Below are 27,404 nucleotides of genomic sequence, written 5' to 3' on the forward strand. Positions count from 1 at the left end.
ATGCACATTAAAACACACAGTGTGCACGAGTTTTTTCCTTTGTAAATCCACAGGGATCGCTGTGCTCTCCTCATTAGGATGCTGCCTGTGCCTGTAACAGCTGGGGACCAATCCTGGCTGCTGCACAATCAAAGACAAACCTCTCATTGACTTTTGTTGGGCTCAGATTTCACTGGTGTTGATCAAAACCCCGGGAGCGGCGAGCGAGGGACCGACAATGCAGAGCCTGTTCCTGCCAACACCACGACAATTAGGAGCAGCAGGATATTTTTGCACAACTTCCTTGGTATGCACGAGGGTTTACACAGCCCCACAGCTCAAGCAGACAACAAAAGCTTGTTAGAAGATGCATCTTATCTTCTTTCTGACCTTTGGAGTGGAGCAGGAGAAAAGCTACAGTTAAAAGCATCTTATGAAGGAGGACATAGTCCAATAATTTTGCTGAGGAATTCCTGGGCAGTTTTAAATGAAAGAAGTGCCTGAAACATGTAGATTATCAAGCATGCCAACAGGGCTGCTCAGGCTATGCCTAACATGATCGTGTGAAACATTTTAAGAAAGGCTGTAACAAGACAGCCTTGTGTTCTTCAATAGACAGGAGTTAATTACATGGTTAAACTTAAGATTTGTACATCTAGAGTCTGTTTATATTATAAATAATGAGAAAAAATAATCTTAATAAGTTAATTTATATGCATGGTGTATAGTTCCTTTGACAAAATACTACTTGAGAATTTTCAAAAAATATATATATGACAAGGCTGCTTCATTCTCTCTTCTGTTTACACACTAGATAATATAATCCACTGAAAAACCAGTTACCTTTGACCTCTGTAACCAACACTCCCAGCTCACACTGATAGTCAATATAAATACAGTACTTCATCCTCCAATTCAAATTCTTATCTCCATTTTTGTTACAAATGATTCCCAAAATAATGACTAGTGATTAAAGCACACCAGAGACGGAAATAAGAGAACATTACTTTTTCCTCAATTTTCGCAGCAACATTTGCAAAAAGCCTTGTCAAATGTTTTTTCCTTCCCTGGCTGCAAAGCCAGGAAACAGTCTCCTCGGAAGAAATCTTTGTTTCCAGGAATAGCAACATGTTCTTGAGGTCTTATCACTCTGAGCTGTAGTAAGAGTAGCATAAGACAGTCGTGTGAAAGTTGACATGAAACTCATGACTATTTTACACAGGTTCATCAGTGCTACTTCTTAATATCAGGGCATAACCCTGTTCTCCTTTGCAACCTTCCATAGGAACGTTGTTCTCAACATGTACCAACTCAATCATGCCTGGAACAGGTTATACAAATACCTGTTCAAGGTTGATGTTAATTTGACTGAAGAGTCTCCACCTAAAGCAGTGCATTCCAAATGAATTCCAGTTAGGAACCACTAAGACCAAAGTTTCTCAGGCTTCAGACAAAGATCAGCTGCACAAGACAAGCAGAAGTAGCTGCTCCTGCTTATCAGGAGTGATGATCAACAGAATCTGATCAACAGAATCATGGATGAGGTTTGGAGCAACCTGTGGAAGGTGTCCCTGCCCATGGCAAGGGGGCTGGAACGACATGATCTTAAAGGTCCCTTCCAACCCAAACCATTCTGTCACTCTGTGGTGATCTGCATAAACAGAAGACACTGTGGTAGTAATATTTTGGTAACTTGTCATGTCATGCTACATGTGACAGATCAAGTCCTCATGTCGGGAACTGTAACTGAGCAGAGCAGTATTGCACTCCTGCAGTCTCCAGGACAGCTCCATGGGAGCAAAGCCACAGGGATCCTTGGGAGCACTCTGCTACACTGGTCAGCTCTTTGAAAGGTCCTGCTGAACCATCTGCCTTCACAGCAGCAGGGCCAGAAGGCCCTGGATTCAGTGAGCACACAGGTGTGACAGGTTGTTTGGAGATCATCAGGGATGGATTGGAGTGGGATACATCTTGTCCTCAAAAGCCCAGCTGTGCCAAAGTGCTCTACAAGAGCAAAACTTGGGCTTTTCAAAGGGAGGTCCAACATTACTGTTAAAAACTGGTATGAAAAGAGATGTTTGTGTTTTTAAATCCTTCGTTAAGAATAAAGGAACATGCTACTCTAGGTTCCACCTCTTCTCATTCCCAGTCTTGTCACAAAGCTTCTCTTCCACTGATCCACAATTAAGAGATGTCATTTCAACACGTCCCTCCATAGAAATGGTCTGTGACACTCCCATACACTAAAACTAGAAGATGTACAAGTTAATGCCTCAAGAGGCAAAGAAATACTTCTAACTTCTTTCAATAGCTGCACCCTTTCAGCTATTTCCATATCACCTTCATGTACACATACACCCACACACGAGTATCAAGACCTGCCTCAGATACATGAAATATTGAATGTTAACTAAAATGCCAGCTGAACTTGTCCACACGTATCTCGTGCCTCAGGTCTTGGGTGAACACCCTTCTCCCCAGTTAACATGTGGCTTTATTGTTGCTCTTTCATTTTAGGCCAATCTCTGTGGCTGCACAGACAGAGCACAAAGGGAAATAAAGCACATCCATGGCCATGCTCAACCTCCCTCACCCTCAGGCATCTCACAGTCATGCACTGAGCAGGAAATGGCATCTCATCTTGTCCCTCTAACAGGCTCTGGATCCACAGTGCAATATTCAGGCTAATTCACAGAAAATGGAACTACATTTGTTAGTAAACATGTTTTATTTCCCAATCTGAATCCTTCATGTGGTAAACAGAAGCCAATTTATTTATTTGAGCTATCACTTCATAGTTCAATGTACCCATTTAAAATTTGGAAGATCACAATATTAAGTTCAGTGGTCTCAACTTTAACCTCACTAAATCCAAAGTTCACATTATACCTTTTGGCTGGATGGCATATTAGTATTAGTTTCCCCACACAAAAACATTTTGGAAACTCTTGTAATAAGCATTTGTTTTTTCCATCACAGACCAACCCTTCACAGCACAATTACATGATACATACCAATATTTAACACAGTTTTGTGACATTTGTGCCACAGTTTGGTGGAAAACAAAAACCAGTCTATAGTAATATACAGAATTTATTATGATATTTCCTAAACAATTTTCTGCATTCTTTCATTTTTTTTCCTAGCTACTACCTAACACTCTGCTGGCACAATTAAACTTAATGGAATACAGCTGAAATACCTTGCAAGAAAGAGGATGAATATGTGGAGTAGGAGTGTTGTGCAGTGTATTTACTGAGCACAACACAAAGTCTCACACAAATATCCTTATATTTAGATTAAAACTAAGACTTCTAACTCCCTCCATGGGGCAGTGAGCTGGAAGTGGGTTGGTCCCAGAACAAGAAGTAGGTAAAGACTGGATTAAATCACATCCACCTGAAATTTGAAGTTTGGCAAATCACTTCCTTTCACTGTCTCTCTTTTCCTCTTCCCACCCCCACTTGGTCCTTAGTTTGTCATTTCTGGGGGGCAGCATTGTCTCTCCTTGTACCTCTGCAGCACAAGGCACAGCTGTGCTCCCAACATGGGCAGACCTTGAGGCACATCCCAAAAGCAACACGGAAAAACCCATTGTGCCCTTGACAGGACCATGGCTGCCATCCTGCAGGGTGGCAGGGAGAAATCCTGTGGAAAACCACAGCACTATTTGCAGAACAGGGCACTATTCAGGGTGAACGAAGGTGACAGAATTCCTCCAATTATTTACTTTTCATCAACACCTGAGGGCCTGCAAGAAACAGAAAGTTCTCTGACATGCACCCCCCTGTCTGAACGGACACAGGGAGGGTGAACACGCTCCACCAGAAAGAACCAGACGGGTTTTGCCCCCGTGGTACCCATAAGGATGCATTCATTCCCTGCTTCCCTTCTATCCCCACACAAAATGGAATGTATTGACATCAGGTAAATTCTCTCCCAACCACAGAATCCCGGTGCTGCACCAGTTCAGTCTGCAGCAAAGCTTTTGGCTTCCATCTGACTTTCATGCTCGATTGTACGGAGCCAGCCCAGCCCCAAGGGGAGGTGGAGGTAGAGGTGAGAGCAGCAGCAGTAATAAGAGGGATAGTTCATGACTCCCAAATACATTTTTAGCAAGGCTGACATGAGCAATGGCTACACAGAGCAGCAGCTGCCAGGAGGCCGTGAGTCAGACCTAGTTTGTGACCACAGATCTAAAATCAGAATTGCCCGAGGAAATAATTCTTGGATTTCTATCCAAACTGCAGCATTGAGGGGTTTCCTCAACAACAGTTATGAGAATATATAAACCAAGTTATCTCCTGTGAAGCGTTAAGGGAAAAAAGAAAGCCAACAAACAAATTCTCAATGCTTGGGCCGCGTGCTTGCTCAGAAGTCCTTTTAGGTGTCACCAAAAAGAGGGTAGGAAAAACCCCAGTGTCTAGATTTATATATTTTTTTAATAGAACAAAGTATGTTGAGTACACCTTGGCAGGCCCAGCATGTGGAGAAGCAGGTTGCCTCACCTAAAGAATCAATATGCTGCTAATCCTTGTCTCATATGGGGAATAACTGGTGTGGTTGTGAGCAAATATCACACACAGCAACAGACCCAACTGGTGGGAGAAGAACTGAGTGTATTTCCAACCTGGAAATGCTTGGGAAATAAAGTCCAAACACTCCTCTTTGACATTGCTGAGCTCACCACCTTTTCTTTTGTTGCAGATGAACAAGATTAAGACCCAATTCTGTGATACTGCAGTGCCTCCAGCTCAAACTTGACACTTCCCAGAGCTACCCCAAAAATAAGGTTTTGGTGAAATTGGGGTGGCATGAAGAATGACTGCAGAAGTGTGTTCTTTCCCTGAACCACTCTGAGGTGATTCCCACCTCATTTGTGTGGCTTGCTGAAGAAGGTCTTCCAACAGCAAAGGAGAATTCAGTCAGAGGCATCTGCCCTCAGCAACCTCAAAAGGAAGATGGATGGGGCATAATCTCCACACATAACACAGAACTGAAATTTGAGCTTTTAAGCAGCAGGGCCCTGGCTGGGTGTGAGAACTACTCACGTGACAGCATGGACACAGTAAGATCAAGAGAACACAAGAAGCTGAAGTGAGGAACTGCACTACAAAGAGTTTCACTTCACTAGGCAGCTGGGAAGAACTGAAACAGCATCAGGAGTTCTCCCTCACATTCTCACACACACACAGGGGGTGTGTGCCTGACTTCAGTGACTGTGAGGGCAAAACAACTCACCTGGTACAGTGACAACACCAATGAGAGCTACCCTATGGAAGGGGAATGCATAATATGATATAGTCTAGTGCATTGACTGACCTTTATTGCTAAAGAAATTAGAATTTCACAAAAAGAGTCTTTGCTTGATTTTTCTTACTGTTTTCTGATGATCAAAAGCTGTCATGCAACAAAGTACATGATCTGTAAAAACATAAAGATAACCCAGAACTCTCCAAAGCTCCAAACCAGACCAGAAGAAAGAGGAGGTATGTCTTTTGAAGAACAGCACCAAACCACTGTGAATTTGCAAGTCATCCCCTTGTCCAACCTGCAGACTGTCCTGCCTGGTTTTGATTAGCTGCTTTTTCCTTTATTTTTCACCACTAGCAACTACCTGTATGGAAAAGATGCGAAGAGGCAGCCAGCAAATACACCTTTCACAGCATTTGCATGCCAAATGAACTTTATCCAGCATAAAACTAATGTAAGGCTTGATACAGTAGCAGGTTCTGCACTGCTTACAGGCCAGGGACTCCTACTTGTCAAGGAAAACCCAAGAAGTGTGATTTATTATTGTGTGACCCTGATCATCTGCTGGTGTGATTCCACTTGAATCAACAGAGCTAAATGAGCATGAAAACAGGGCAGTGCAGGCAGGCACCAGCCCCCGTGTGTTTAAAGATCACCATCCACCCTCATCTCCCATGACTCCAAATGTTGTGTATCAAAAGGGTTTCCTTTGGAAACAGAAGCTCAAAATCAGATATTTTTATAGATATTAGGAAAAAATTCTTCCCTGTGAGGGTGGGGAGGCCCTGGCACAGGTTGTCCAGAGAAGCTGTGGCTGCCCCATCCCTGCAAGTGTCCAAGGCCAGGTTGGATGGGGCTTGGAGCAACCTGGGCTAGTGGAAGGTGTCCCTGCCCATGGCAGGGGGTTGGAACAAGATGATTTTTAAGGTTCCTTCCAACCCAAACCAGTCTGTGATTTGCCTGACCACTTTCTGCTGAACTTGAGTTCATATTTCACACATTTATAGTTCTGACATCTCTATCATTTCCATCTTCCAGGTGGGAAATTACAACAAAAAGAGCAAGGGTGCTCATCTATCTCAGTCATACGGAAATCACTGGAAATTTGTACCATTTTACAGGTATTTGGACACTTGAATGACTTCATTCAAATTATACAAGACTCAGTGGACAAGAATGTGGGTCTCCCAATTCCTGCATATGGTCCTAGCCCCAGGAGTGGGCTGATCCAAATGATTCTATGAACCTGTAGCACAACAGCTGATGGCAGAACAAGCAGTGAGCACGGGAACTCTTGCCAGCAAAATTTCTGGAAATACCAAGTCATTCATCAATTGATATCATAAAAGGTTCTGCCAAAGCAGCCGCCCTCTGTGATATTTACACAACAACCACCTTCCCCTCCTGCAGATCCCAGCATGATTGATGCTTTTACAGAATAAAGTGAGAGGCCGTGTATGAAAAATGCCTGAGGGCGGGAGCAGTTTCCTTTTCAACACCATTTGCTCATAAATGATAATCTACAGGAATCAGACAAGGATTCCTAATTCAAACAGCTTCTATTCATGTTGCAAGAACAAAACAGCCACGACTGACAACTGTTTTCTGTTAAAGGCCAATAATTATCAGCAACAGCAGGTAAATACACCATCAGTTGGGTTTTGCTGTTCCCATGCTGTTATCACTCAACCAATATTAAAATAATTTTCTTGTCATTCACCCATTACTTATATGAGCCATACTTACTACAAAAGTTTACAAACAAAACAAAAAAGCAATAGTTACCACTCAAATTCTTCACAAGAAATATTGCAAGTCCTCTTTCATTATACTTGAAATGTCTAATAGATATTCCAATCAATTTATGTGCCCATATAATTGAAGAATTAGGTAAAAAACATTAGAACTGACAGGAAAATGCCACACTAGAATGCTGGGTTTTTTTGCTTTGCTTATTGTACAGATCCATGCTGAATACAAGGTCACAGAGTGGCTGAGAAAACATTCTCATCACAGCTATATGTGAAACATCCTCCCTTGCTGCTGCCAAAATATTACATCCCTGAAAGATTACACACCCTTCTGCAAATTAAAGGTATGTCTATATATTCTTTTCCTCTGTTGACAGACTTATCATCCTAATACTATACTTAGGCAAAGATGGTGATTTCCAGGGCTCTGGTCCTGCACAACACTTCAACACATGCTTAATGTTTAGTGGGACTATTTATAAATGCATAAGTTCTGCAGGAGTATTTTTGCACTTTCTAGAATAGACCAACAGTTTGGAAATGAAATATAATGCCCTGATACTCCCTTTGCACTTTGCTTAGTCATTGTATGCCTGTGCTATGAGCACTTGTAACAAAAATGCTTAGAATCACTATTTTATGCCCACATATCCAGGGGATAAAAGAGTTCAAGGCAAGGAAGGAAATCACATCTCAACTATCTGCCTCTCAGAGCTGGTGATGTGCAAATTAATCAGCTTTGAACATTCACTGAAGCAGGCAAATAAGTTCCTAAAGTACTAGTTAAAATAGAGCACTAACATAAAGCTGCTAATTCTACCAGTCTTGAAGGACAACAGGTTGAAAACCAGATTTCCCACCCTCATCAAACAAGACAGATCCCATATTTCTCATTAGAATAATTTTTTACAACGCCCTGTTGACCAGATCTGCCTGAGAAGCAGGAAAATATGAACCAAAACCCAAATAATTCTTTCAATCAGCCTCAGTAGTACAGTTCCTACTATATTATTTCAGGCTTTACACAGTGCTACTGGCCTCTTCCCTGAGCAAGCTTTTGGCTAACTGAGCCTTAAGCACAGATGGGCCTCTGACCTTATTTAGCAGGGATTCTCCTCAAGGCATTGCTGTCTGATTTTATAACATTCGATTCCAATGGTTCAGTGACTTGGCCAGGGCACATAACCCACTTCTTTAGTGCTTGGTTCACCAGCAGAGCTCATGTTTATTATCTACAAATAAATTTTACTTAACACTGAACTCCACTACCACTAATTATCTGTCTCAAACAGCAATTAGATGTGAATAATAAATAAAAAAGGATCAATTACCGATTTCCTCTCTTGTTTCAGCTCCTGCACATAGCGTGTTAACTCCCCAGTGATAAGAGAGGTCATGTTCTCTGAGATGACCTCGTGCTGTCCAGCATAGTCATTCATTTCATTTAAAGTGGCTAGGAAGGCTCTAGTTGATGTGTACCTGCAAAGGACAAAAATGCATTTTACTTTTAGTCCCTTTCCTTTCCTACAGACACACTGCAAAGGGAGGTGGGATCCCCCTTAAGCATTTCGTGTGGCTACGTGAGACTGAATATGAATTAGCACGGATTCTCTTCAAGGAATTTCTCCAAAGGAAGCCTATCCCACACACTGACAGTTGTCTGATAAATCTATCTCCATTTAGACAGTTTGACACTGGCTCTTAAAATATCACCGCTTTAGAGTGCCAGGTTCTTTATCAGCACAGCTCTGGGACTTGAGCATTCTAATCTCTATTCACCAAACATTTCTAGTTATACTCTTTCAAGTCCTACAATTCAGTGCACAGAGTCATCAGTATATCCTACCTGGCAAAATCCTGTCTAAGCAAGCAAAATTTTGGCCAGCATAGCCTAGAAGAGAAAGTTTTTCATAGCGTAAATTAGATTTAAATCAGCTACAGTTTATAAAGTTTTCAAAGAAGCAGTGAGTTTACTAACCAGGTGTTCATTGTCAACCCATATTTTTAGTATCTTCCATTACAAGGTTTATTTTTAATATAAAATAATGTCCTATGCAGCATTCCATGTATTATTAAAAGGAAGAAACAAACATCTGTGCACATAATTTCAAAACAGCAGATTATGTCACTGGTATATTCAGATCAGTGCCAACAGAGCTGCATTTAAATATCCCAGCTGGCTGTGCCCAGCAGCAAGACACTGGTACATTCCAGAAAAGCTGTTATTAAATATTATTATTATTATTATTTTATTATTATTATTATATAGTAGTGGCCTGCACTGATAACATCATCTAAAGGTAAAAAATCAAAGTAAAGAGGAGCTATTTAGAGGACATAAAGGGGAGTGGTACAAGGAGAGATGAAAAAGGCATCAGGAAAAAAAACAAAACAACAGAATAAACTTAAAAAAGAGACTTAAAACCACATTCACAGTCAAGCTGTGAAATGAGAGAAATCCCAGCTGCAAAACAAAAAGGGGGATCAAATCCACAGAACTACAGACTGACAATAAGCTTGAAAATGGATGATTTTTAGCCAGGCTGTCTCAAAGCAGCGTCTGAGGCTCCCAAAGGTCACATGACAAATCCCCAGACATTGTTTTGAGACATGGAGAAACTACACTGAGGTGAACACTACATTTACAAAGGGCAAAGGACACACAGGATCTTCTGTGCCACATCACATAGAATCATTTAGCTCCAATATTCTTCTCCAGCTATTAAAGATGTGTCAAAAAACGTTGTAGTAAACTCAAAATACCCATTTATGGTAGAGCTGTCCAAAGGCAGATTTATCCCTAATCCTGGGTACAGACCAAAGCAGTCACTGTGCTGGTAACATAAGCTTCCTTGTGTAAATACCGATATCTCAGGAAACAATGGCATAAATTAACTGATTCCCAAACAATGTTACTAAAAATAAATTAAAAAGCAAATAAAAAGCCTGTTATCTCTCTTAAACAAGACACTGGAGTAGCCCCATACAGAGCAGCTTGGGGGTCTGACCCAAAAATCTAAATTAATATAATCATCCAGTTGGATCCATATCCAAAGTAATTTGAAATGTTTCAAATTTCAAGGTCAAGGGTTTGAGGCTCCTGCTGGGCTCTCCAGAGGCAGAGCAGCCTCCTGCAATCCCAGGCTGAGGGTCAGACCCTGCCGTGCCTTCCTTCAAAGCTGCATTACAACACTCCGAGGTTGAGAAACCCCAGAGCCACAGTGCTCCAAGGAAAAAGGTTCTCACTCTGGCTTACAGCCTCTCTGTTGGGAAGGTCTTCTTCTAGAAAGTTCTCCTTAGAGACTGTCCTTATTTTCATCAAGGGCAAGAGTGTTCTTAGCGACATGTGGTCCATCAGGTGAATCAACAGCGGACAGGTGAGGCTGTGCAACACCTTGTGTGTCCCTCCATCCCAGGATACTGGGAGTAAAAACTATATCCTTCACCCTACTTTGTAAGTCTGCTACACCACCATGGTGTTATAACATTATCCCTTTAGTAAGTTACTAATCTGTGTTGTCAGCCCGTTGGAGTCATTTAATACTCAGGCAGACTGCTAAAGTTTCATGCTAAAATTAACAACTGTTTCTGTTCCTGCTGAAAGCAGATATGAATTTGGACGTTCACTTCAAAGAGCCAGGATCAGCCTGGCTTAAAGTTTTTAAGGCACATTAACAAAAAATGAAACAAAAGCCCCAAACCAGGCATCCAGAAACTATAATATATAAAGGGAACTGAGAAGTTACAGACCAAATCCACACTCTGAAGATCCACTCCTTAGTATCTACCACACAAGGCTGTTTCTGCATCTATGACTTCTATATTTTTACACTTGACTTTAAAATCTTTGCCTTACAAGCCAAATCTTAATTGATGACCCAAACTTCTCCCCTTCCTCCATCAACATGCTCACCCAGCAGTGGATCATGACCATACCTGTATTCCTCCTCTTCTTTGGAGTTCTTTTTGGGTTGGTATTTCTTTGAAAGATTCCTAAAATCAAAAATACAGACAAATTAAATTAATTTAAATTTTAAAATATCCCTTAACATTTTCTGGATAATCTTTGCATTCTGTGGGGACTTCAGTTTTTATCTGCAGTGACCTGACACCTTTCCCAAAGTACAAATGAAATCAGGCTTTGATTGTGCCACAGTAACACCCAAAGAATGGGTTCACAGTGCCCCAGGTTTGCCTGCCTTTAGCAGGATGATTAGAAGGAAATGAAGAACCTTCATAAAGCTGTGGGAAGCTGCACTGAGATGGCAAAAGGGGGATCATTTTGTGATTATCAACTAATGCTGGGGGAAGTGTGAAATTTGATTATCCCAATTAGCACAGATGATTGCATCTCATTACCCCACAGCCAGTTAATGATTTAATTTTAAAATACCAATATGCCCTTCAAGTGATTGTAGCTTGACTGAGAAACCTGAACATCACTGTGAGCACATCTGCTGTGATTATATGGTTTTCACTGCCCTGCAAACCCCTCACCAGCAGCAAATCCAGGGTTTCATGAAGGAGTGCTGCCCACCTGACCTCACCTTGCTCAGCTTTACCATCCATATTGCACTGCAGCACAACACAACCCCCTGCACCCTTCAACCAGTGCTCACCAGAGAGCTGACAAATCTTACTCAGCAATTTTAAAGCCTTTTCAGTGCTCCTGTGTCCTAAACTCAGCCCTACTACAATGTTCCTCCTGGCAGCCTCTCACTCTATTGTGAAAGGGAAGCCATTTGTTTTAGCTTTACAAGGTTGTTTCAACAATTAAAAGCAGAATACAAGGAGCAGTGGTGGAATCCTTGTCTGAAGGAGGACCATGTTTCAATGACTTATCCATGCCAAACTCTTTGGAGGCCTCCCAGAACACATTTAGTTGTGAAGAAACTGCTTTTTCAGAGGTGTAACCCATTCCCTGTTGATGCTGGTTTTACTGATGAGTGGGAGACAGCAGGGCCTCTCATCTCACATTTCTTATTCCTTTTGTTCTCCTCGAGGAATTAAGGAGCATCTGCCCAAATAGAGGAGTAGCCAAAACCCTGGCAGATTTGCACAGACAAACATGTGTTCCTCAAAATTTAAGTATCCCAACTGGAAGGGATCCAAATGAGGATCTCCCTTCCAGTCTCTGCCTTCTCTCACAGATCAGGCTCTGAGAAAATAAACTTTTCTCTAGTTCTGCAGGCAGCAGCTTCCACCAAACACCACCAGCATGGGAAGAATTCTGCAAACTGTCCTGCATGATGACAGTAAATCTTACATCACCCTTTGCAGACCACAGGAATGCCTCCCTCCATGCACCTGCTTGAAGAGGAAAGGAAAAAACCACAAGGAAACATGCACTATTAAGGCATTTTCACACACAGTCATTACTCCTTCTCCCTGCACTGTCACACTGCCCAATTCAGTCTGACATACACAGCTACTGGCTTCTTGTGGATCTTTAAAGGTGTAGAAATGCTACAGAGCTGAGGAAAAAAAAAATCTAGTCTGCTTTCATGGAAAAAAACCCACCACCACTTAACAAGGATTAGCATCTGGGTTAAATGCTTTATTTTTTCCTATGTACTTTATACAACACTTAAATAGAGTCTATATATTTGAGTTTTTCCCCCCTTTTCTAAAATTAAAAATAAATGTAGGATTTTAACCACGATACACATCAAAAAAACCCCCAAAAATTATTCTGAATCCAGAAGTATTGCAAAAGTTCAGCAACAGTGCAGTGTCATGACCCACACTCCAGCACTTCCCATGTTCAAGCTCGTGAAGCAGGGACATTTTCAGTGCCAACAGTGACTAAAGAGGGAACTAACACATAATAACAATGACCAGCAGTAAAACACCAGTTCTGGAAAGATTCTGTGCTACCCTTTGCACCTGTCTCCATGAGTGTTTCTATTTGCCTTTCACTCTACATCATATTTTTTTCTGCCTTTCCAGCTTGTTTCTCTGCTCCCTCATTTCAACTTGTCTGACATCTTCCTCTCTCTCTCACATTTGTCACCCATCAGATTCTCAGATTATCCTGATATCTTAAGCATTTTTCCAGCACATCTTCCTCAAGGCTACGTATCCATCATCACATTAGGCAAGGGTTTTGACATCCTTTGTGATGCTTCAGCTGTGTGTGCTGTAAGGGAAATGGTGATAGGGAAGGAGGACAAGGATACACCACCCCAGCACTTGGAGCACAGCATCCAGCACATCAATTACATCCATATTTGCAGGATTATAAAGAGGAAGCAAAGGAGCACTTTTAAATAAAAGCCAATTAAACTTTAATAGATGACCAGCCTGAAATACAGACAGTCAAAGAGGAAAAACAACTATTTAGGGAGCCCAGGGACTGAGCAGAAAACACAAGTTTCAGAGAAGAAAATAAATTTCAGCAGCTTCCCTTACACTATAAATAAAATTTTGAGTTCAGTACACATGAGTAACCTGAATTAACTTGTTCCTTTTTAACAGTATCTTCTGCATATTATGACATGCAGTGATGTGCTGCAGCCCTTCTGCACCAAATGGATGTGGTACAAGAAAGGTTTGCACCAGGCTCAAGGAGACTTATTAAATAAAAGCAGATGCATGATTTATTATTCTTTCTTAATGTCCGGCACTGTTTTACCTCAATATTTGACAAGTCTACATTCTTGTTTTTTTCTTTTATACCTCTAATTTCTCAGATGCCTCCAAGCAGCCCTGTGTTTAAGAGCTCCTCAGGGACAGATGTATTTGTCCTCAAACCATAAAAATACAGAGAGGCAAGAAACAAACAGACCAAGTTTGTTTTGGAATTCTAGGACAGAATAAGATATAAAACTCAGGAACTCACAGTTTCTAGATGGTGACAGGTAAAACCATCTTTCACTTTCCTTTAGCATTTTGTTTGTGTGTTCATTTTCATAATGATGCTCTTTACACCCGAAATTTGTCGTCCTAAGAACCCCAGTGAGTCTGGCAGGGGATTGTTCATAAGACAGGCCAGCTCACACAGATACTCTGCTGGGGTTTCCCAGTCCACTCACACTCTCTTTTCTTCCAGCTCATTTTGCCTGGGTAATTCAATCTCTGCTCATCTCCATAGGATGTGAGCAATTTGTTCCTGCACGAGTCATCTTCTATTTCCTGCTTGTCTCTAACAGAAGCCCTGGGGAAGCCTTGTGGCATTCCCCTGGGAGGGCACATCACCAGCAAGGCAGGGATTTATCAACCACCAGCTCCTCGTAAATCACAGGCCATCGTGCATCTCTAATCCACTTGAACACAAGCAAATTCTGGGTGATTTTTTTTCTTTCAAATAGACACTGTGCTTTAGATCTACACAGACAAACTGAAACCTCAGATCCCCATCTCTTTAAACGCTGAGAAGATGGAAGAAGTTCTAATATATATCATCATCATGCAAATTAAAAAAAGAAAAAAGGTGTGGATTTACTGCAGGTGTTAGGAAGAATTATTCCTGCTCTACTCTCCCCAGTCAGCTCCACCACTTCCCAGTTTATCACTAAAAGTAGTGGCTACCAACTGTGTTGCCCCACAGCCCCTCAGCAGCAGCAGGACTTGTCTGTGTGTTGTTCTCCCTTCTAAACCCTGATCACCTCTCAGTTTTTATTACTTTCCTGGGAAAAGCAGGGTAAAATCTGCTCCCTGTGGGAGGGTTCTTAGCACCCTTTCCCATTTACACTGGATCTGACCTCAAGGAATAGGTTTTCTCTGTCTGGTTCACACACACTCGTCTCTACCTACAACCTGATGGTCGAACCAGACATGTAGGAAGTACTTTGCAGGAATTATTTGAGATAAATTCACAAAGATCTCTGCTCTGTTTAGGAGACACCTCACAAGACCTATGGCAAGATTACAAGGCTGTAATTTAAATCTCAGGCTGCAACCTGGTTAACTCCACAGGCAAATCTTCCAAGGGCTGGGTCTGACTTTCTGACCTGCAGTTTCTCCTACGCACCTTCAGAAAGGGCCTGTCTGACTAAAAGAAAACCTAAACTTCGCCTAACAAATGATCATTGTTCTGCTGAATTCTTAAACCCTTCAGCATTTACACGCAGCAGCCCTAATTTCATGGAAAATATTACAATGCTGCCTCAAAGCCTGAGCCATTAATCATGCATAAATCGTGAGTAAGCCCCAGTGTGCTACGCAGTCACCTAAATAACCCTTCTTTCTGCAAAGCACAGATAATAAAATAGTATCTTAAATGAACTTTTGCTTTCCAGCCTCTAAATCAAAGCTATTCTCTAAAAGCCATTATTATAAACCAAATCACCACTATCACAGCAAACTTAAGAGTTGATTACAGGCTCTGAACAGATGCAACTTTAAGTCCAGAACTTTACATATCCACTTACCTAAGCTGCTTTGCATAGCTGAGTTCAATCTCTGTTCTTTCTTTTACAAACTTGATGTACTTTTCCAGAACATCAATACCCCACTGCGTGTGTTTTTCTAAGTTGTCAAACTGGTCCTGCAATGAATCATAAAAAAAATAGTTTAGTCTCATTGAACATAGATAACTAGAAATAATACACAAAGTATTGCTATACAGAAAGTGTTATTAATATTTTCCATTACCACAGTTAGACATATTTTGTAGCTACACAGGTTTTTAAATCGATGGAAATCCGTATTTTAACATGAGATCCATTCAGTAACATTCTTCCTTCCTCATTTCTGAATCAGTTTCATTCCAGAAATCCTGGCATTTCTACTAAATACCATCTTCTAATATAAAGACATACTTAGGCAAAGGATAAGAAATAGATACTCTTGGTAGTATTTTATTTTACTCCGAAGAATTAAAGCACTTCCATGAATTTGAGGTCTACTTTCAATTAATAATTCTTATCTTAGTCTGAGAAATATAGACTTGAGCTTTGTTGGCATTATGAATTTAAAATATCATTTAGAAAGCTAATAATCCTTTTACAAAACAGACTTTAATTCCCCTATAGTTTGTTTTGTTCTAAAATGGAACACATGCTAACAAATGATGCCCCCCAAAAATGACACTAGCTATGTTTTCAGTAAGTTTTCTCATCTACCTCCATTTATATACAGATGCTACTTTGTTCTTCAAATATTGTTGCCCTCCGAAACAGTCACACATGTTTTCAATAAAATCAAGAACGTTTCACAAGTCAGTTTGGGATTTGCAAATGCCAAGAGAAATTAAGCAACTCTAAATCCAAATTAGTTATCTGAGACAGTTTATTACTATCTTCAGATTGAACCTATAATTACCTCATTTTTCAAAATTTGCCTACTTCAACAACACTCAAATTCCACAATCATCCATTCCACACAGCTTCGTGGAAGTTAATGTTTCTACAAGATTTGAAATATAATTTCAAACTGTGATACACTGAATACTTATCCTGACAGAAACACAGTGTAAAATAAACAAGGGCTTTAATATCAGCCTGACTTATTAGGCATCAGGTTCCACTATGGTTTAAAGGGAATATAGAGAGTAAGTTTGTATATCTGCAGTAAAAGGTAGATTTACAATGGTTTCCAAAAAACTACACACAGCAATAGATTTGGGTCAGATGCTGCCACAACCAAAAGGTTCTGACACAACTGATGCTTCTCTGCAAAAAATTTGGCTTTGTGACTCAGTTTGCAGAGGTACCACTGACTTATCAGAGCGATAAAAGCCCATTTCCTTAGACACACAGAGCAGAAAAATAACAGAATGCTACAACAAAGCCTTAGGTTTTGATTCTGCTGCTTTAATCAAACACCACTTTCTGCTCTGTGGCACATTTGGCAGTGACAGTGTTACACACTGGGGGCAGGAGAGATTCTGCCAGCATTGGACACAGTCGTGTACACAGGAGCTAATAAAGAAAAATAAACCTGCTAATAAAACTGCTTTAACTAATTTGAATTGGAGAAATAGAAACCATATTAGAGGAAATCTGCAAAACCCTGAAAAGAAGCAAGTTAAAGCACCAGGTAAATACCCATGGAATAGGACACACAGTGCATCTGTGTATTTGCTCTGGTTTAGCAAAAGGTACTATTTCAAACCAAGTCAGCCAAGCCAGACCAAGCTTCAGTTTAAATTATGTCTGTCTTAGTCAATTAAAGAGGCACTCGTGGCAGAACAGCGAAAGGGTAATAGTATAAAGTTACAAAAATCTTAAAGAACTTCCGAGCCTTGTACTCCAAGAACTATGACAAAGTGGTTAAGTGTGACTGAAAAAAAAAAAAGTAAACTACAGAGAATAAAAGCCTGACTTTCAGCTACATAAATCATCTTGAACCAATGTAACATCAGTCACTCAGAAAGAGGATGTAGGTATTCTGCAGAAAGGGAAGACACAGACCAAAACAGTGCATATTTGTGTATATACAAATCTTTATTTCAGACAACTTCACAGCTGGGGAGAAGACAAAGTCATGGGTAACATGATGGATCTCTCCTCAAATCAGGCAGGAACACGATGTGCTGCCTGGGGTACAATGCAGCACAACGAGGCACCTTCTGCTCTGCTTCAAATATACAACCTCTCCATCTCTGGGATTACACCAGTGTCAGGAGAGCAGTGCAAACATGGCCTTTTTAAGGTTTCTGATAAAGAGGTCTTCCAGCTCTCCCACACCCTACTCCTCCACAATTTACATTATTTAACATAAACACATGCATATAAACTAAATACCCCACGGGCCAGTCCATTACTCACAAGTTTAGATGCATTCACACACTCCTGATTTTGAGAAGGGAAAACTCAAGGAGGGAAATTCACTCCCTAATCCCTGTAAGCAAATTTAACCACCATCATCAGGTTGATCATACTTGTACTAAGGAACTAACTTCTTATCCTACTGTAACCCCATCCAAAGAGGAAAGGTCAAGGTTTCCCACCAGAAGGAATGCCTTTCAAGGAAATCCTGCCCTTCAAGGCAATCCAGACTGCTGACTGCACAGGAAGATGGAGCAGGTTCACCCTGAAAAGGCAACCTTGGTGGTGGCTTGTCCAAACCTCCCACCATCACCACCCCGAATCAATTCTCAGAGCATCATTTAGATCAGAGTTTGAATAAAAATCCAAAAATGCCTTCAGGTAGCTGCCTCAGTGTGGGCTGTTATCCCACAGAGGGACCTGCTGGACTGTTTCAGGGCCTTGCTATGTCAAGTTTGGCAAAAGACAACTCCCTGAGGAGCACTGTAAGGGGAACACACCACGGTGCCGCTGTCAGAGAGATCAACCAGGGGAAGATGCTGAATTTCTATTTATAAAGTGAGCTGAGACATTTGCCCCATGCCAAGCTTTAAGAAGAAGAACCTCAACAAGATAAAGTACAAACCCTGACCTCCACAAGGCAAGGGGAAGTTTAGGTCTCTGCAGATTTGCTAAAGAGAAGACTTTCTGTTCTTTTCCGGGCATGGAACAGTGTTGGCCCAAGTGCCATTTCACTCAGCAGCCAACGCCCCAAAACACTGTGTTACTCTGGGGTCATGCATTCCACTATTCCTTCTCTTTGCTGTGTTCCTTGAGGAGGGAAAAAAGTCAGTAAAATTGGCAACACTTTTGAGCATCAAACTCCAAAGGAAGGACAATGCAGCCAGAGGGACCCCACACAGACAGTCCTCCTGATTCCATGGATCTGCTCAGCAGCCTGAAGGTAGGCAAAGGCTCTGAGCTAAAGCTAATGAATCATACAGATGACAGAGTACACAAAAATGTGTTGATCAGACAGCATAACCTTTAATTCATGGAATCCTAAGTCCAGGGAGACAAGCAATCAATGCAAACACAGGATTTCTAAAAAGAAGATTTTTTTGAGAGTAGTTAACAATCATATCATGTCTTCAAATAATCAATAGTGAAAAGACTTCTTTAAAATTTATCTACTTTCTCCAAGGTTCATTACCAAAATGCATTATCACATGGAAACTGAAGAGTTAAAAAAAATCTCAATTATTCTGGAGTCTAATGAGAACAGCAAGTGGTTTCAGCACAAAGTGCACCAGCCCTGCCAGTGATGGTTTAGCAGCTGAAGGTTTTAGCTACTGCAGGTTTGCAGGTTCAGCCATCAGCTGGAAGAGGGCTCAGATGCCTCCATGAGCTGTTGTTTCAGCTTTCTGTTTCAATATACAGACTCTCCTCTGTTCATTTTTTGCAGTCTCCTCACCCTTCCAGTTAGGGAGAATATTAGAAGACAATAAATTCCACAGGGCTTTAGCATTCGAGAAAAGCAAGAAAACAAGGCAAGAAGTATGATGCAATGTTCAGTAAAAATGCTCCCTCCAGACCACAGTGAGGGGGAAACAAAAGGTCACACTGCACCTGTTTTCTCCGAAAAGGAAACACCAAAACATTTTCTAGAAGCATTCACTACTTTCTTTTGGCTCAGAGACTGGTTCACACCTAAGAACACTCTGAGCAAAATACTGCACTGACAGTGTGTTGTGTATCACAGCAGGCTCCCCCCACTACTTTCACATTACTATGTCCTTCCAACCTGCCAAATCTCATCTCCTCCCAATTTCAAGTCCCTGTACTTACTGTGATATCAGCTTACTAAAAAGAACAGGCTTCTAATTGACAATCAAGATGTGCACGTAATTAAACTACTTGTACAGCTGTAACTTATCCCCCTTCATCAGACTCCACCTGCATCCCAATGCCAGCAACCCGTGCCAGTACAAACACTTCCCCAGGTGATGGAGGAGCTGGAATACACGAGCTGACCCCCCTGACTCACACAGGTGGGAAAGCAGAGCCTCTGCTATGAGCTGCTTAAAACAAAGAGCATCTTCCTACTTTTTCAGAGCTCAACACATTCTGGAGCACACACACAAAAACTGAAGCTCAACAGAGGAAAGTAGAACTTTTAGTCATTAACTTGAGTGGGAACCTGACATCCAAGTACCCAGAATGCTTTGAATATTTTAACCCTAAGGCAAAGAGTGTTTCTAACTTCATTTCTGTTTCCATTAATTCTCTCCCAGTACTTTTACTGCTGCCCAAATAACCTCACATCCATGCATTCCTTCTGAAATTCGGCTGCATGCTTGTTACCCTGACAATGCTTAAAATGGAAATAGTGCTGCCTATTTGCTTTGCTTCACTTAAATGGTTACTTTAAGCTGTCAAATCCCCTCACATCTCAACTGCTCTCCTGAAGTCACATTCCCCAGCAAGGCGAAGTAGTTTTGGGAAGAGGAAACTTAGTCATTAAGAAAAACAAAAGCCCTCTTCCCATTTCTAAGCCATATAACATGGAGTACAACCAATTATTGAGCAATAAAATGTTATTCATGTGGTCTTTGATGATCAGCTCAGTAAGAGATTCCTTCCCCTTTCTAGAGCACTTCCATCTATTGCAAAATAGTTCAACACAGGGTGTTCAGATCCAGTGATGGACCTTAATTTGCCACCAAGGAGCTTCAGCATCAACAGTGACTGAAATAAAGGGGACATCATCACTCTTCTCTTGAGCTACAGCCTCAGTCTCTCACAGCCAGACACACTCACCCGGCCCAGCTCCACCACACAGCCAGGTCACAAGGCCCAGGGGTTCCTACTTGGTTTCAAGCGTGAACAAAACAGTAGATTCTGGGAGAATTTACCAATTAATTCTGCAGTTTTAATCATCCTGTCAAGCCTGCCCAGATTAGACTGAGCTGGAAGTGTTTACTGTACCAGTGTTGGGGCTGAACTGACACTGTCACCCTTTCTGCTGCTTTCACAGGTAGCAGGGCAGGAGTGTGAAATTAAGAGGAGTGTTAATACAGAGACAAGGAATGAAGAAAGAATGTGCTGAAAATTCAGATGCTAATAACAGCAAAGCAAACCCTTTATATTTAGCATATTCCTGTAATTCTAAGCCAGCAACACAACAAACAACCCATGATTCTTAAACATCAAGAATATTTGAAGACTTTCTACTGCCTCCTTCTCAGAGAGTTCGATTCACAAAATTAGTTGTTTATCCGCTGTCCTTAGAAACAGAAGCAGGAATAGGGAAATTAAACACTAATTTTTACCTCTGGTTCATACCTCCTGCAACATCCCCCCCTCCCTTTTTTTTTAGACTCTTATTCATTTTCATAAGCAAAAAGGAATTAAAGTGAAGATCAAGAATACATTACAGTGTTCAAATTCTAAATTGCATTTTTAGATTCCATGGTTTAACAATTTCAAATTATAAAAATAATTAACAAGATGATGAGAGCTGCCTAGGCTCGGGTAGGTCCCATATGGCACTACAGTGCAGCAGAATACACGGGAATTCAGATCACAGATCCTCAGGGACCTACAATAAAGCCATATGCAAATGTTAACAGTCTCCAGGCAAATTAATAATGAAAGAAAATGCATAAAATATAGGCTACCACTGCAAGAGCCTTCCAGAAAACAGAGATGAGCAGAAAATACCAAAGCAATTCAGCATCTGTTGAGTCAGCCACTACTGATGAGAATCAACTTCCCCCACAATACTTGTCAGCAACAGTCAGTGAAATCCTCAGTTAATGACACTAAACAAACATCCCTGTTTTACATGGAGCACAGGACACTGACCTTTCCCTTTGGGCAGCACAGACAAGGAGCAGTGACAGCACCATGGAGGACAGACCGATGGGGCAGGGAGACCATCTCTGCCTGCTTTAGACTCACACAAAGCTGTGGCTCTGCTGGTTGTTTTCTGAATTTACCCTTCCATTCCCCCGGGTATCCGGTTCTCTTCTGATCACATGCACTTCTCATGCAGATCACTTCTCCGTCCACATGCATAATTTCATTTTACCCTTTAAATATTAAAGAAATTCTCCCTGACCTTTCACCAAGATCCCTAAACAGGCATAATTCTGCTTGAGAAGAATAATAAATAGCCCAGGAAAAAAAACCCAGCATCTTCCTTGCACATCTCCATCTTCCTTTCATCACCATCTCCTAAATTCATCTCTCCGTAAAGCTCTAAAGGTTAACTATTCTATCTCTTCTAGTCACCTCAGAACTCAATCTAGTTAGGAGAACACAGAAACAAAAATAAGATTCTTTGCTGCATCATTAGGCAACTGAGTGTATTTCAAACTTGCGTGAGGGGAAATTCCCCGAAAGCAATCAAGAGTGGAAACAGAGTATGTTTTATGTTAAAATGCCTTTTATGTTGCTAGATAAACTCACCTCTAATTGTCCTGCTTGTTCCAGTAGACACTATGAATTAAGGAGTTTCTGGGCTATATTTCAGCCTTGAAATGTTTACTCTTCAGCATTTTGCTGAAGCTGTAAAGGAAAACAAGTTCTAATATTTATGCCAATTTTAATTTGGATTTAAAATACTGTTGCCCCAGTATAATAGCAAGGCCCTTTGCACAAGCAAAGGGCAGCAACACGGAGCAACCCTTATAATTGCTCCTGAGACCAACCACACTCATCCCCACCCTGAAAACCACCTTCCACAAACTCAAGTGACCCCTCCTGCTAATTAAGCCCAAGTGCTGTCCCACGAGCAGGTTTCGGCCATGCCTCAGCCCTACCTTGATGGAAACCTGGCTTAAACAAGAAGCACTTCTGAGAAAAGCCATGAGCACTTGGTGCAGAGGCCAGAACCTGGAGAGCAACATGAATATTCCTTCCTGGTCCTGGGAGCACCACCAGATCTCCAGGGTTGACAGGGAACCAATTGCATTGTAACATCTCAAAAAAAGACCCACCTGCAGCAGAGCTGCATAGATACATCCCCCACTAATGAAAGGCTGAGCTTGTCTTTGTATTGGTGTAGGTTATGACCTAGTTGTACGAGAGATGCACAACACCAGACCCTAAAACCCAGTAGTAGTTACAGAGCTCACGACAGCAAACAGCACAAACCCAACACCAAGCTCCCAAAGCAGGGATGGGAGGGAGGGCGGCTCCCTGGGCAGCAGCACCGAGCAACAGGTCAGCACTTGGACACCTCTGCCTGCTGGAGAGGCCACTGGGAGCACAGCCACATGCTGGCAGTGGTGACCCACTTTAACACCTATTATGGAAGCCTTGCAAAACTGGGCACGTGGTTCACAGGAGGGCACTGCCCTGTGAGTACAACCGGTGTCACCAACTGCCAAGGCGTTCACATACACACTAAATGTCTCCTTCTCTCTGCTGACAGCTTAAACCATGAACTGAAACTGCTCCTTTCTGCAGCAGCCAGAAGCCTCTGAGTTATTGAGGCCACGAGCTCCAGGAGCAGGTGATCCTGCAAGAAACCGCCTGGTCTTGGCTCCAAGGGCTGCTCTTATCATTACAGGAGAGCCTTCCTCACTGGAGCCCAAACCAATTGGAGCCCCAAACCCTCCACCTCTGCCATCCTGGTGTCAAACCAAGCCTTCTCCTCCCCCTGCCTGTTGTATCCTGCAGAGGATGTGGTAAAGCAGAACTTGTGGTCCCTCAATGGCAACAGAGCAAGTAACGGTGTTACCACAGCAGCCAGGAAGGAAGGTGAGAGAGGGGATGTTCCATACGAGAGAGGATGTGGTTACTGGTACTGCAGCAACTTAAAAAGATGCTGAAAAGAGGTAAGATAACAAGAGAGGAGCCATTAATTCTGCGAAGTGGGAAGGCAGGAGGATGGGAGAGCTCAATTGCAGCAGGACAGAGCTGATGAGCAACAGGTGATAAAGAGAAACAGCAACTGAGCCAAAGAATACTGGATAGTTAGAGACAATAAGATGGTCCTCTTGCAGGCAAAAAGCTAATGGGAAGCCTGGTTTTCTTGGAACAAGGGAATTTTTGATGTGAAATTATGTAGGTTACATGCCCTGGACAGCATGGACAGAAGTCCATCTAGTGTGGAGCATTATATAGGTGCTATTTTGGTTTTATTCAAACAATCACCTGAAAAGATCACATTGAGGCATCACCTGTTGTTATCAGTGGGAGACCCATCTAGAAATTGTGTGAAATCTCCTGAAAGAGGAAATGTTCTCCTTAGAGGTGTCACAATTTCAGGCTCTTGAAAATGCATTTTAAAGTTTTCTTTGAATAAGGAAAAGGCAAGGCTCAAACCCCACTGTTTGCAATGTCCAAGGACACTTTTCATAGATGGCCAGGCCGCAGCAGCAATTCATTTCCTTCAAATAAGTTTATACATTTTGAGGTTTGAGGCACTGCATGACTTTGCCACAATGAGAACCATCTGTCACGAGCAGCCCATTCAGAAAGGAACACTTCTTTTTCAAACATACAATTCAGCTTATAAAATACATGCAAGAAACCCCAGAACAAGACACGGTTTTGTTTCAAAATACATTATAATGTGCAAATTACAACCCAGGATATAAGAAAGCTCTTAAAGAACAAGATAATAAGAGAGAAATCCCAACTAATGCCAAATGTAAGGCCAGAGTATTTTTATGGAAGGACTGAGTGCATTTCAACCTTTTTATGTACTTGTTCAGTTATTTAAACTGAAGACAAACATGCACATGCTGCTTCTTTTGGTGATACTAGTGCAGTGCAACTTATTTAAGTGAACTTATTCCTACTAGGTATGGGGATTAACAGCAGAATCTGGGCCTTAAAATCCAGACTCATTAGCTAAGCAAAGGCTCATAACTACTAAAATCTACTGGGGCCAGAGAGATGATGTATGTCTACCATTAGCATTAATTATACCAAGGAAACTCATTTGAAGGAAAAAAAAAAGGAACAAAACAAAGCAATGCTAACCTCATCCTTCTGCTCATCCTGGGGGAACAGGAATGGGACAAGGATTTGGTTTTTGCTGACAGTATCCAGAGCTGCAGACTGAAAGGACCCACAGGGATTCTCTGCTCCGTGTGTTATAAACAAGGGCTTTGAGAATGAGCAGATCCTGGTGTGGAGGGCTCTGCTTTCTGGGAGGGTATAAATCATGAGCCTCAGCAGAGCTCCAGACCCCAGCCGCCTCCCCCAGGAGCTGCAGCATGGTAACAATGCTAAATATACGCTGCTGTTGTTCCAGGAAGGTTTTTCAGTTGACAAATGTTGCAATTTTTCACTGTTCCCCAGAACCATCCCACTTCCCCGATTTAATACACACCCATTCGCTTCTTCCGAAATTATTTGAACAAATGCAATTTTAGAACTAATTCCCAGTAAATCTTTTGGTGTCTGGCTACAACTTGGATTAACTCTTGACTGATTTTCATCCTCTTTTTTTTTTTTTCCCTCCAGTCTGTGAAGCTCTCCCTTAATAATACCAGCTGTTAAAACAAAGATCAACAAGAGCTCTTGCCCACAGTTTCCCCTTTGGGCAGCTGTGAACTAATTATTAAAAATGAGCCATAGATGTTCCTGCTTATTGCATGGATAACTACAATGGAAAAACAAACAAGCCTGCTGATGCATTGAAAAGAACACACACAAAAAAGGCAATTCTGCCCTCTTATCCAAAACCATACTGAATTAAAATAGCAGAATCTTATCCACAAGAACAATGCTTCAAACTGTAGCAGTCTGTGGGAATGTATATTGGAGAAATTAGCTTTTTGCCCAAGTTCTTTGCAAACCAATGCCATACTGGCTTCACCATGGAGAATATCCAAGTTGTTCTATGTATATTCAAAGCACATGATTTTGTCATTAATATCAATCCTTTGTGAATATGATACAGCTCTGAGCACACAGCTGGAGTTTAGAAAATCCTGCATTTCAATCCCATTCTGTTGAATTCTTTGGAGAAGTAATATTTGGGTAAGGTTTTGTTGTTTGGGTTTTTTTTTGGGGGGGTGCTTGGTTTGGGGGGATTAATTTGGTTATTTTTATATAACCACTTCAAAAACAATCAGTGACATTGTTAAACTTTGCAGAGTAAGAGTCCTTGATCTCTCTCTGCCAAAGTTAACCCAAATGGGTTACATTTAAAAAAAACCAAAACAGTAGAAATCTTGTCAGGTATGCCTGGTATTCTCAACAGAAAAACTTATCATCTTCTAATCTCCACTAAATAAATCATCTGTTGGGTGTAGAACTGAGTAGGTATGCAAAGTTCTTTTCTATACAGATGCTAAGGCAAAGATGTATTTATTTATTAAACAGAACAGCCTTTACTCCTGATATTCTTTTCTCCTCCTCCTCCTCTGGCTGTGAAGCTCTCAGAACTGACCAAACCCCAGTGCAGGCACAGTGTCCTTGTGGGGTGTTTATGCAGACACTTGGAAAAGAAAAATGTTGTAAAAATTATTAATTCTGCTTAGCTTGAGGCTGCCTCCTGGAATCATTGGAGTAATGGCAATAACTAGGGATAAAAAATACCTCCACACACACTTCAGAGTGTCCAAAGCCCTTCCCTAAAGTTCAGATGAAAAGTTGAAAATCTGAACTGACTGTTCCCTCCTCTTGTTTCCAAATTAAATGGAACAAACAGCTGAAAAACTTCTTTGCAGATGAGATTCAAAAAGCATTTAATACCTTAAATACCATGACATGACAAACACAGTCCTAGATTTTTCAAGGGCCACTTCACACTCAGGACCAAATAAGATTACTGCTACGCCTTAAGTATTTCTATCTGCCATTGCATTCCATTTTTAACCCAGAAATTAGATTAGGTGCTTTTGCTCTGCTTCAAGAAATAGTGAAGTTTCCAAAACAGGAGGATTCTCAGAGATACATGTGGCTCAGGAATCTAAACCAATAGGTTGAACAACAGTGTCTGAGTACATAACATTTCAAATGCCTGCAAACAACACAAAGTTGGTCACTTCAACATTTGTTAACAAACTCTGTTCAAAGTGCATTTCATAATTCAGAATTACCCGCTCATACACTCCACTCTGTGGACTCAAGCAACACTGTCAAAAAATGGATTAATTCTGGAACTAGGCCAGAAATAGGAAATAAGCAAAGAGCTGAAGAAAAGCTGTAGAGATTCTATTCCTTAAATCCATCCATTAGGGTCTGTCAAACAGAGGTTTTTTATTACAATAAGACCCAACTTTCACACCACTGTGAAAATGGCAACCACGACACTCCTTTAACATCCTTATCAGAATCATCCACCTGTGCACCAAAGGATGTATTGCCATCAATAAATGAGGATTCTCCAATAACTTCAGTTTCTTCTCCTTTGGAGGAAAAGAGCATATACCCATGTTCTCACATGCTCAGTTTGAGGCCATTTCTATGAAGTTTCTCCTCAGGTAACAACTCCCATTAATTATAGTGTGAACTCGTGTTACATCAAAGTTTAAATCTGAGGAAAAGTAATCGCATTTCCCTTAACTAAATAATCACTGTGTAAAGCCTCTCAAACTCCACTGGCTCTGCTTTTCCTTCCAACAGAAGCCTCTCTCAGTTCTCAATGTCGCAGCAAAAACAAATGAATGCATCAAAGTAGGTGGAATAAAGAAGGGAAAATATTGTGCAAAGCGCTGACCCACCACAAGCACACAAAGCATTTGTTCAGTAGTGACAATAA

At 41.3% G+C, this 27,404-nt stretch overlaps 1 protein-coding gene across 24 annotated transcripts in view; it reads right to left on the bottom strand.

Annotated features, from left to right (window-relative positions):
• FNBP1 (formin binding protein 1) overlaps window positions 1-27,404 on the bottom strand; it is a 98,325-nt gene that overhangs the window by 52,019 nt on the left and 18,902 nt on the right. For 13 of the 24 annotated variants that reach the window (XM_027688056.1, XM_027688055.1, XM_027688071.1 and 10 more), the window contains exons 1-5: window positions 21,542-21,627; window positions 15,356-15,471; window positions 10,920-10,976; window positions 8,830-8,874; window positions 8,315-8,462 (exon numbers count right to left, since the gene is read on the bottom strand). In XM_027688056.1, coding sequence (XP_027543857.1) covers window positions 8,315-8,462; window positions 8,830-8,874; window positions 10,920-10,976; window positions 15,356-15,471; window positions 21,542-21,616 — 441 coding nt within the window. In that variant the 5' untranslated portion in view covers window positions 21,617-21,627. Of the gene's footprint in view, window positions 1-8,314; window positions 8,463-8,829; window positions 8,875-10,919; window positions 10,977-15,355; window positions 15,472-21,541; window positions 21,628-27,404 lie in introns of those variants that run through there. The other 11 variants (XM_027688074.1, XM_027688072.1, XM_027688067.1 and 8 more) reach the window with 2 other exon arrangements.

The sequence above is a fragment of the Neopelma chrysocephalum genome, unplaced genomic scaffold (genome assembly GCF_003984885.1).
Source record: "Neopelma chrysocephalum unplaced genomic scaffold, ASM398488v2 Primary Assembly neopelma1_74, whole genome shotgun sequence".
Lineage (NCBI taxonomy): Eukaryota > Metazoa > Chordata > Aves > Passeriformes > Pipridae > Neopelma > Neopelma chrysocephalum.